The sequence below is a fragment of the Apus apus genome, chromosome 16, assembly GCF_020740795.1.
Source record: "Apus apus isolate bApuApu2 chromosome 16, bApuApu2.pri.cur, whole genome shotgun sequence".
In the NCBI taxonomy this organism is placed as follows: domain Eukaryota; kingdom Metazoa; phylum Chordata; class Aves; order Apodiformes; family Apodidae; genus Apus; species Apus apus.
The window spans coordinates 4,500,121-4,510,931 of record NC_067297.1 but is presented as its reverse complement, the minus strand read 5'-3'; the positions used below and the strand labels follow the sequence as shown (position 1 = coordinate 4,510,931).

General features: G+C 43.2%; 1 protein-coding gene across 10 annotated transcripts in view; it reads right to left on the bottom strand.

Annotated features, from left to right (window-relative positions):
- SFI1 (SFI1 centrin binding protein) overlaps positions 1-10,811 on the bottom strand; it is a 33,402-nt gene that overhangs the window by 4,242 nt on the left and 18,349 nt on the right. For 4 of the 10 annotated variants that reach the window (XM_051633551.1, XM_051633550.1, XM_051633560.1 and 1 more), the window contains 16 exons: positions 10,583-10,761; positions 10,268-10,343; positions 9,393-9,488; positions 8,950-9,026; positions 8,196-8,286; positions 7,981-8,077; positions 7,254-7,414; positions 6,455-6,529; positions 5,914-6,090; positions 5,259-5,494; positions 4,225-4,320; positions 3,167-3,428; positions 2,412-2,556; positions 1,561-1,681; positions 827-929; positions 7-316 (listed from right to left, as the gene is read on the bottom strand). In XM_051633551.1, coding sequence (XP_051489511.1) covers positions 209-316; positions 827-929; positions 1,561-1,681; positions 2,412-2,556; positions 3,167-3,428; positions 4,225-4,320; positions 5,259-5,494; positions 5,914-6,090; positions 6,455-6,529; positions 7,254-7,414; positions 7,981-8,077; positions 8,196-8,286; positions 8,950-9,026; positions 9,393-9,488; positions 10,268-10,343; positions 10,583-10,761 — 2,100 coding nt within the window. In that variant the 3' untranslated portion in view covers positions 7-208. Of the gene's footprint in view, positions 1-6; positions 317-826; positions 930-1,560; positions 1,682-2,411; positions 2,557-3,166; positions 3,429-4,224; positions 4,321-5,258; positions 5,495-5,913; positions 6,091-6,454; positions 6,530-7,253; positions 7,415-7,980; positions 8,078-8,195; positions 8,287-8,949; positions 9,027-9,392; positions 9,489-10,267; positions 10,344-10,582; positions 10,762-10,811 lie in introns of those variants that run through there. The other 6 variants (XM_051633552.1, XM_051633553.1, XM_051633554.1 and 3 more) reach the window with 6 other exon arrangements.

Below are 10,811 nucleotides of genomic sequence, written 5' to 3'. Positions count from 1 at the left end.
GGTATTGTAAGTGCTGCATGAGGTAGATTTAGCTCTCACTTGGCTTTTAACCAGCTCTAGTAACAAATACAAATAAGCAGAAATATTTAATTGATAGAATAAAAGTGCCAAACGTAGACAAAGGGAATGTATACATCTCATCCATCCTCCCCTGCTATGAAAGGGTCAAAAAGTCCTACCCATGAGCTGGCATGTTGGTTCAGGTGCATTACGTATCCAGAGCAGTCTGGATATCGTGTAGGCGGACAAGCAGGTTCTGCACGTGGCATCTTGCTCTTGATTGTGCTTGGGTAAGAGTCTGGATCCTCACCTGCAACTGAAAGTGAAGACAATTGCATAAGCTGTTTGTACAGTGAGATGGCATTCAGTGCTTTTCACAGAGGAAGAGTGAAGCTCTAGCAGCCTTTACTCAACCAGAAAGTGGCAGGATTGTGTGACAAAACAGCCAGGTACTGACCAGCATTGGAGGTACCAGTGCAGTATCCATACACATGGCTGTGTGAAAGTGGGGACTGAGAGCAGTGCAGGGGCACTGTCCTGAACTTCCCAGAACAAAATTGAAACTGTATCTAAAAAGCCTGATGTGTACCTTGGAAATAGCCTTAGAAAGGTCTATTTGAGCTGGAGCTACATTTCTATAAACAAGATGCATCTACAAAGCAGTCTGTTCAGCTCAACAGCCTGCTTCCAATTAATTACAAGTATCCTTTTTCTTGGTATTTTAGTACCAGCTTGCTCTACAGCTGATCACAACTGCCATCAGCCGTAAGGCTGAGTGCATAGCAGTGGTGATCACTTAGGTAACTTTAGTTTGTTATTTACACACCCAGTGCAGTTCTTCCTGAGCCTCTCGTAGGTGATCGTCATCCTTTGGTTCCAAGTTCATTTTTAGCCACTTCCGTAGAAGCTGTGCCTGCTGCTGACAGGCCCTGATAAAATGGATTAGAAGGATTCTTAACCCAATTAAGAGCTCAACAGCCTAAGCCAAATTAGACTTGCAATTGATACTTAAAATAAGACCCATTTTATTGTCTCAAACCAGTAAATGATAAAAGTCTTCAAAAAATAAAAAAGGATGCTGGAAAGCAGAGAAATCTGTCTGAAAGTCCATTTCTTAATCCTAGTTCCTAATGAGTTGAATCCCCTCTAAGCCCTATTTTCTTTAAAGCATTTTTGTATATGTCTTGTTCTAGTAGAGAATTTGCCAAACCCCAGCCATATTTTTTTTAATTGACAGTTGAAAGAGTTCACTCCTCATGATAAAAGAACTTTAAGCTACATTTCAGCTGCTCTGCCAAGTTCATTTGTCCTGCCTTCAGATCATACTCAATACCTTTGTCATGCCTTCTCCACTAGCTGCCAAAGGTACAATTAAACCACTTACTGACTATGCAAGAAGGCGTGCATGTACTCCCTGCCACCTGGAGTGAACTTAAGAAAATAAAAATCTAGAACTTTTACCTGAACAGACAGGTTGTTTTTAAAGTAGATTGATACAAAAAATGCAATATGGAGTTAGCAGCATGAAGAAAGGCTGGCTAAAGGGGCTTTGAAACATACTTGAGTTCTTGATTCCTGCTGCAGTAGTACTGCATCTGCTCCTGGATGCCTTGCAGTTCCATTTCCAGCTCTCTCTGAAATGCCATTTCTTCTCTGCAACTGTGCTCCCTTTCTTCCCCTTCTGAATGGAAGATACAGAACACAAGCAATCACGGCAGAGCAGACTTAGGCTGTTTTTTACCAAGGAATGTCAGGTTAGTACATGGAAACAGAACCCTCCCAAGTCCTTTTCACACATTCATTCACCCAGTGACATGTACCTATTCACCCAAAATATCAGGTACAGTGAGAGGGCAGGAGTGCTGACAGCATTGCAAGATCTCAGTTTAAACACACCAAAAAAAGGTAAGAAATGCCCTAATGAGTAGTACTACACATGCTGTTTTGGCCTATGCATGATGGAGTGTTTCATATCTACCCTAGAAGTCAGTCTAGTTCTGTGGAACACAAACTTCATGCCCTTGAGTAATTAAAAACACCATAATGAGAGGTGCTGGGACACTATCTGTCCCTTTACTGTAAGTACAAGGAAAACTTAACAAGACCATTTCCAGGTAATTCTTCCCTCCTGAAGCAAGTTCTGCCATACATTCAGCCTTGTGGTACCTGAATGCCCCAGGACTTGAGCACATTCTTGCTTAAGGAAGCCAACCCCAAGCAGTTCCCATCTCTGATTCAGCAGGACCCACAAAACTATTACCACCCCAAAAAGGAATGACTGATACTCTCCACCTCATAATGCAGGCATACAAGACTGCCTTGTCTCCCTTACATTTTGTGGTGTTAACTTGCAGTTTTGCATGTATTGGAGGAGGGCACACAACTGCTACAGCTTAGATCCAAAGACCTACCTGCAGTTTGGCAATTCTTTTTTCCCACCAAGTCTTCAGGTGACAGCAAATGTGGCTGTAAGTTTGCTTGCAACTTCTCCACAGAGTCCTTTTGAGAGTCTTGGGAATGGGCTCCATTGTGACCACTCACAGGCTGTCTGCCTCTCTACAAGGTCAGAATGATACTGTTTTACCTCAAAGGATTTTCTTGAGTAAGCCCGACAAGTAGAATGCATCTGACCTACTAAGCCCTACTCCCACTCAGACACCCCCTGTAGTCACTGAATCCCACTCATAAAATATCAGAGAAGAAGCAGAGGTAAAGAAACAGGCTCTTTCATTTCTAGCATGGTGGTATTTCATAAAAATTAACACCTCCCATTCTGTGTGGAACAGTGGGGAACTGTAATCTGGTTGGCAAATTGTAACTGCTCTGAACTCAGCAGCAGCACTCTCAAGTTAATTGCTAGGAAAAGCATCTGGTTAGGAAATACCTAACAAGATCAGGAAAAAAAAGCATTAATTACACACATGTACAGCACATGTGGATTGGTCACCTAGTGAAACAGTGTTTCAGACTGGTGGTAAACAGTTCTTGGGCATTCAGAGCCAGCTAATTTGGTCAGCTTTTAAGATGACAGCTAGAAAAAGAAAATAATAGCTCAACAACCAGGTAGGCAGTCCAGAAGAGCTACAGGAAAAAAACAACAAGCAGCATGCATGCTGACAGTAGCCCAGTAAGCACACCCATTTCTCCTCCAGCAATACACACTCACCATTTCAGCTCCAGCTTTCATCTGGGGCATGAAAGATGAAGGAGTCCGTAGCTCTGGACTCTGAGGAGGATGGTGCACAGCAGGTGTCCACAGTGGTACAGACAGGAGAGCAGCAGGTACAGCAGATGGACAGGACTGAGTGGTATTGCCTGTTTGAGACAGACATTTGCAGGGACTTATTTCCATCTGAGGCGTGAGCATTAAGTTCCCAGACTGCACAGCACATTTGTTCACCGATGTTTGCTGAAAGGGGGCCTCTGATCTGTAAAGGAAGAAGAATGAGGTCCCTATTCATTGCGGCCTGTTGGTCTTTCTTTGACAGGAAACTGACATTTCCCTTCTCTAAAGCTGATTACTGAACATTTTCACAAAAATTTATGTCTAAACATCTGCTTAAAAGCAATTTCAGCTTCTACAGCATGAGCAGTTTCAGCTCCCTCACTTTCAGGACTAAGAATTGATACCATAACTAAGATAACTGCAGCACAGATAGACCTTTTGGGGAAAGTACAAATAAAGAAGTAGCTACTTTTAGAGCAGCAAAGTTGATTGAGCCAAGACAGAGAGAAATACTCAGTTCTGGCTCTGCATTACCAGACTCATTACTGATTCCCCAGCAGATTAGTTAAATCTAGACCCACATCTCTTGTGAAGCAAATATGGTCTATAAGCCAAAAAGCATCCTGCATAACTCAAACTTCTGAGTTTACGTGGCAAGACTGACAGAAAAGGAAACTTTACTTATTAACTAAGCCCATTAATTTTGGAAATAAGTGATGTTTCTTATCTTTCCCTCAACATCTCTCACTAATGAAACAAAGACTTTGGACGTTATTCAATTTTAACTTGAAAGGTCCAATATTCTTGTCTGCTTCATGTAAGAAACATCAAGTTTCTAAGATCACCATGAGCTTTAATAGTATAGAACAATGCACAGTTCCATAATTACTGGATGTTCTGTATTCTGAAGGTAAGAGGATTTGAAGGAATAAGCATAGCATAAGGCCCACTACTGTAAGTCCCTCCCTTTTTCTTTCCTATAAAAATAGATTTTCTACCTAGTAAAAGGGGGTCTCAGCAGTTCCTTGCTTCCTAGAGATTCCAGGAGGAAGTCAGGCCTTTGTGGTAGTAACCTTGCTCGTTGAATAGCAGTCCTGAAAAGAACAAACAACACTAATAATGCTTCAGATCCATTATTATTTTAAATTGGCATAAGCTGGCATTGCAGCTAAAGAAACAGTCCTACTCCACCATTCATCTCTGCTCTGCAACAATCCCCTTGCATGTAATAATAACTTTTAAAGATTAAATTTCAACCTGCATTAATGTCACAATCTAGTTCACTGTATGAACAGTTGTGCCAACATGAGGAGTGGTGGCAGGGACAGAATTGAACAAGGCATAACTACTTCTTTTGGCAGCATGTACTAGTTTAAGGAAATGTGAAGCTATCTCCTTATTTCCCTGTAGGGATCCTGTCCTGGACTGAGAAGCTTCACAGAAAATTCCTCCTTGCAATTGCCTCATGACCAGTAAGAACTTTTTAAGGACTACCTTCCTCAGGTGAAAGAAAGGGGAAAGAAGAAAGTTCAGATTCTACAGAGCCACGACCTTGATGTTTGTAATTTAATCAGACCCTATATATTATTTCAGTAAAAAAAAAGAAGAGCTTCAGTGACAGCTCTAGGTCGCATAGGCAAGCTAAGCTCTCATGATGGTAAAGGTCCCATCACCAATGCTCCACAAATTCAATAGCTGTACATGGAAAAATGCACAGCAGAAAGCAGAAAGCTGAGCTGATCCCACCTGTCACTGATATGCAAGTATAAAGCCACACATTCTTTCATTCTTTGTGGGCTGCTACATACATTATGCAGCAGCTCTTGTATAACTGCAACACCAGCTGTATTATGAAGGGTCAGAAAAGTTAGGGAAACTGCACAGAACTAACAATCATGAGTGTGAACACCTGAAAAACACAAAGATGAGACATGGACAGATAAGCTACGTATAAGCACAGAGAGACAGACACACGACATAGAGTCAAAACTACACATATGCCAGACAGGAGGGACTAGAGCTTTACACGCACAGATCTCTGAAAATTGAGTTCCCATCAGCAAGGTGAAACGGTGGATGATCGCATTTTGAAGGTTCCTCCCCTGTTGAGTGTCCTCTTGCCTCAGGGCCAACATCAGGCATTTTCAATGCCACTTGCTGCTTCAGATGTGACAGAAAAGATAAAGGCTTATTTAATTTCTTGGAGAGAGCCTTCCGTTTCCACAGCATGGCACAACGATACACTGACTGGTGAAGGTCATAGGCTGCCTGCCAACACAAAGAACAGCAGAGCACTGGATGGTTAAGAGCAGGAAGCAACACCACACCACCCAGGGAGAAGAACACTGCAGAAAGGAACTGAGATTTCTGATGACCTCACAGCCATACCAGTTCTCTAAGCTAAATTAGCAGGTCCACTGTGGTAACATTTGAGTAAGGACAATTAATTGGGTACTTCCTCAATGAGGCAGACTGCACATCAGCAAACAGAATCAAACCCCAGAAAACAGCCAGGAAAGTTGCCCAGGAGCAGGAAGAGAGCAATCAGCATAGGCACCCCCATCTTCCTTTCTGCAAAAAAGGGCTGGGCAGAAGTGATACAAGCCCACATTTAAAGGTCTAAGTGGCACTATAGCTAAGAGAGGGCAGATCAGTCCTGGATGTGTCTGAGCCAATCGCTCTTTCACCTTCAGCTGGTGCTGGGCTTGGAGCTGTCCCTGTAGCTGTTTCATGCCAGCAGTGTAGCTCAAGACCCAGGCTGCACCTTCTCTCAGAAAAGTAGTGTGGTGAACTCCTGTGGATTTTTCAATGCTATCTTTCTTCTGCTGTTGCTCCTTGGCAAACCTGTGCCAAGCATCAAATACCTACAACCAAACAGCAAGTGTTACAAAGACAGGTTCTGGGCCCAGAACTCCCCCTGCAGATAGGAACACCTTCCCTGCCACTGGATAGTGACTGGCACAGCTACAGCAACAGCAGGACACTACCACAAGGACAAAGGGACAGGGATTTAAATCAGCTGAGGCTGGATGTGGAAAAACATGTGCAAATTTTTTAATCGGATAAGAGGATTTCAGAACAGTTTTCCAGCATCCTAAAATAACATGTATCACCCCAAAGATAAAAGGAAACATACTCAATGTACACTCGGCTGACTGAAGTCAAATCTGCCTACATTCTGTACATCTGCAAATCCACTCATCTGCCCCAGTCCCCACACATCCTCACCTTTCTCTGCAATGAAAGGGACCAGTGCCACAATGCTTGTGCTGTCTTGGGCTCTTCCCATGGCTGCTGCAACAGCTACCAGGAGAAAAAAAATATGAACAGCAACCAGGTTAGAAGTTTTCATATCCCACACCAGAAACACTAGTCAGAGCATCGACCAAGTGGAGCCACAGCTGAATGACCTAATCAGCTCACCCAGTCCTGTTACGTTTAAATTTTGCGGTCCTCATGTGTAAGTGGAATATGAAGAAGAGATAAGGACCAGAGCAAGGAGCTAGATATCTGCCCAGGGGACAATTCCTTAACTTGTGTATTCCAGCAAGAGAAGGAAGCAAAGCAAAGTCTTTGAGCCATTAGCTGATCTCCTTGGATCTGTACTAGCTGTAAGGCAACCAAAACAGTGAGTCACTTGCACTTAATGTGTGCCAGGTGATACGAGAGCAGAACAGGTATCAAACAGCCTTCATCACCAGCCCTTCCTTCTGTTAAGGCCACTCTCCATATCTAAGTCCCCTCTGGTGTAACCCCATTTGCCAGTATCCGTGAGCCCAGCAAGGACTTCATTAACAGTAAAGATCGCACACAAGCCCAGCTTGCCAGCTCTTCTTAAGTCTGTTAGTCCTATCAAAACTTCCTCAGGCAAGACACAGGCACGTTCCTTCCTCCTCAATGCACAAGGCTGTCATGCTCCTCCTCAGCTAGAACCACCATTCCGTTCACCAAGGAACATGGACTGCTCCTCCACACCCACAGCTTCCCACCCTGGGCCACCAGCTGTGGAGGTTGCCAATCTTCTCACCATGTGCCCAAGGCACTGCTGATGATACTTCTTCCACTTCACCAGGTACTTCTGGAGTAGGTGCTGCTGGTGGTGCTGTACTGCCCTGTGCTGCTGAGCCCTCATCAGCAAAGACTCCCAAGTTAATTTCTTCCAGCGAAGAAACAGGGCCTGCAAATGCACTGTTAGAAGATAAATTAAACCATTAATCTCAGAGACTACCAAGTGATCAGCTACTCATCCAGACTGAAGATTGACAATACTCAGCACTGACAGTACTAAGCACTAGGAAGAAGGATGGTGAGACATGAATGGCAAGTTTTCCCTGCTGCCATCAAAATTCTTTATAATCTTTAGGCAATTATTTGCCCTCTTTGTGCTTCAGGGTCCTCATGTCAAGAATGTGGCTGGTACCACAAAAATTCTTGCAGAGTTTGAGGGACTTTCTGTATTAAGTATCAGAGAAAGGCCAAAGCAGTAGTGGTATAATTACTTGCACTGCCCTCAAAACACAGATATCTGAGCTTCTCTAAACTAGTAATGGAAAATTTATTCAAGGAAGTGTTACCATCCCTTATATAGACAAAGAATCAATAGAGAAGCCAAAGTCACACAAGAGGCCTTCAGCAGATCACTGGAGTCCCAAGTCATCCCCATAGAATGGGGAGACTGCCCTACTAAGCAATGTCTCTCTAAGGATCCTACACAAATAAAGTATTTTCAGAGTTTAGTGTCTCCATCAACTCACATGTATTCAAATGTCTTCTGGCCTCCATCACAGCTGTCCTCTTCTGCTGACAGTAGTAGCCTTGCAACAAGACAGTGTATTTCCACTGTAGCAACACCTGAAGATGTCAACAAGAGGGTCATCAATGAAATTTTTGGCCCTCTAATTGCACTACTTGGCCCCTGCCTGAACTAGCATCTGTACTTAGACTTTGGTATCTGGTCTACAGATCCTACCTTTGACAGGATTGCTCTCCTGTAGTGCTCATCTGCCCGAGCAGTTGCCTTAGCTTCAAGGGCATTTTCTCTCCATGTACCCAGAAGCTGTCTGAAGGCAAAATATACAAAAAATTAAAAAAATACCCACAAAAACATTTAAGAATTATTCTCACTTGTTCATTTGGTACTTTCCCACTCACTGAGGAACCAAAACCATCTGCCTCTATAAACTCAGTCTTGCAAATCAACTTCTGCCCCTTCGTGTCTCTGCTGAAAATAAGGCAGTGCAAAAACAGAACATGCCCTTACTTCTAATTACTTCTAGCATCTTAAGCTGGTTCCACCAGGCTCTGCAAGTGATTCAAGTTATATAGGATAAAAACAAGTAAGGTTGTTAAAACTAAAGCAACTATAACCAATACAAAGTGATATTATCTTCGATCACTCTCCTTACTACAATGCAAGAGCCTCAACATCTTCCTGGCTGCTTTAATGTCAGAGCTGCCAGACTCCATTCACTGCAGGGAATGAAAGAGTTTGGTGTCTGGTGTCTCTCATGGGACTAAACACTGACTAAATAGTTAAACAGATGACAATCCAGGAAGAGACTGAGTTCTTTTAGCCAGATGACCTGCACAGAAATAGCAATGCAGAGTCAGTTCCCAGCACTGAACACTCAAAAAACTTACAGAGGTGGCAGTGAAAGGAAGAGAGTAATTGACTCTAGGGCAGTCACTTCTCTCTGACGCTGCAGCAGGAAACCCAGACTTACCGCAGCTGCCGCCTCCTGTGCTGCTTCTCCTTTTCAGCTACATGGGACAGAATGCACTGCACGTTATGTTGGTAACTCTGCAAGAAAAGAGAGGTAGAACTCTCCTTGGCTGCAAACATCTCTGAGAGTACTTCTGGAAACATTTAGCAGCAGCTTAGTAGACTAGTAGCAGTAGAAGAGTGTAGGGAAAAAAAATGAGGCTACGACCACTGAAATCAAATGTTGTTTTTCCAAGATAAAGTCATTACACACTAGTTAATGCTAGTTCCTATGTACCCCTCATGAAAGCTACAAGATTACATCAGTTCTTTTGCTCCAAAAAGCAATGCCAGAGCTTACACAGCCCTGCCCAGAATAGCCTCCATGCTGGCAGCTCTTCAGTTCTCACTGAAACATAAGCACACACAGACAAGTCCCACAGAGAAAAGGACACTCCCTTCTACCTTCCAGGCTGCCAAGGTCTTGCTCAGTAGCGTGTGCTGATAGTGCACCTCTGCTTCCACCAACTTCTTCCATTTCTCACGTTGATGTCCCACGTACTATTAGGAGGGATGGGAGAAAAAAAAAATACAAAAAACTTCAGTACACACTGTGGAGGTAAAACAGGCAATGGTAGAGAGCAGAGGGAAAAGGATCATTCCCAGTCTCTGGGAAACATCAGTCCTTTATCTTGCTGTAACAGGTTCTCACTCAAACTGGTGCTGCACTCTACTATTCCTCAAAAGCCCTAGTTCAGGCTTTTTCTTCCCTTTTTAGGTGAAGACTAACACAAGATTGGCTTGTGTTCTTCAAGACTGACACAATTCACTCAAGTTAACAGTTCTGGACCAACAGACTAGTATAAACTCTAACATTTCTCATAGATTCTCAAGACATGCTGCAAGGCACACTTCATACATCACACCATGGTAAGGAAAAGGCCCAGCATAAAAGTGAAATGCCATCTAATAGGGCCTGCTATGACCTGTACACAGCTACAGACCACACACCATGGCCTCAATGCCAACTTCTAACCAATAAAGCTCTAGAAGAACAATTTCATTACACTAATTCTGGTTACATTCCCAGATACATCTCCTAAGCTACAGTCCCATTTTCACTGCACCTGGACAAATTAACAAGAAATCAAAGAACTCTCCCTCCTCCCTACACAACTCCTGGTCTACCCACACTCAATTGTTTTTATCCAGCTGGAAAGGGAGGAATGCTTAGGAATGATTAGTGTTCAAACCATTTAATTTCTAGCCATATGGGTACAAGCAATCTGAACATAACAAAAAAAGGATTCAAGCTCTTGCCCATCTGTTAACTCTCTTACCTCCCTCCACTTGTGCCAAGAATGCTGCAGACACTTTGAATAGTGAAATCTTAAGGCTTGCATCTCCTTGAGCCTCCTAGAGGAAAAAGAACCCAGTTATTTCTCCTGCCATGCAACCCACGTTACTGAAGTCCTCTAGCACAGGCATGAGTCCACACTTACTATTTTCAGTAAGTCATTGACTAAGACAAACCAGCAGATTCTAAAGTACAAATAGGGAGTCAGAGACATTGTAAATTAAATGCTGCTTTGTCAAAAGTAGGCCACACCATGGAGCCAATCCAAATAACTCTCCTTTTAAAAAAACCTTCTTACTCCATTTTTCTCTCCTGAGTGTTTTGCTTCCACAGACAGAAAGCCTTGAGCAGCAGCAGGTTACTGTAGTGATTGCTTGCACAAACCAAGCCCTTTTGCTCCTCCAAACGTGCAGCTGTTCTTCTATGCCAGAAGCACCAGAAACCACGCAACAGTTGCCTTTCAAAATGAAGTACAGCCTACAAAGGAAAGAAGGTGGCAATGAATTCATGACACAGGCCAGTTACAA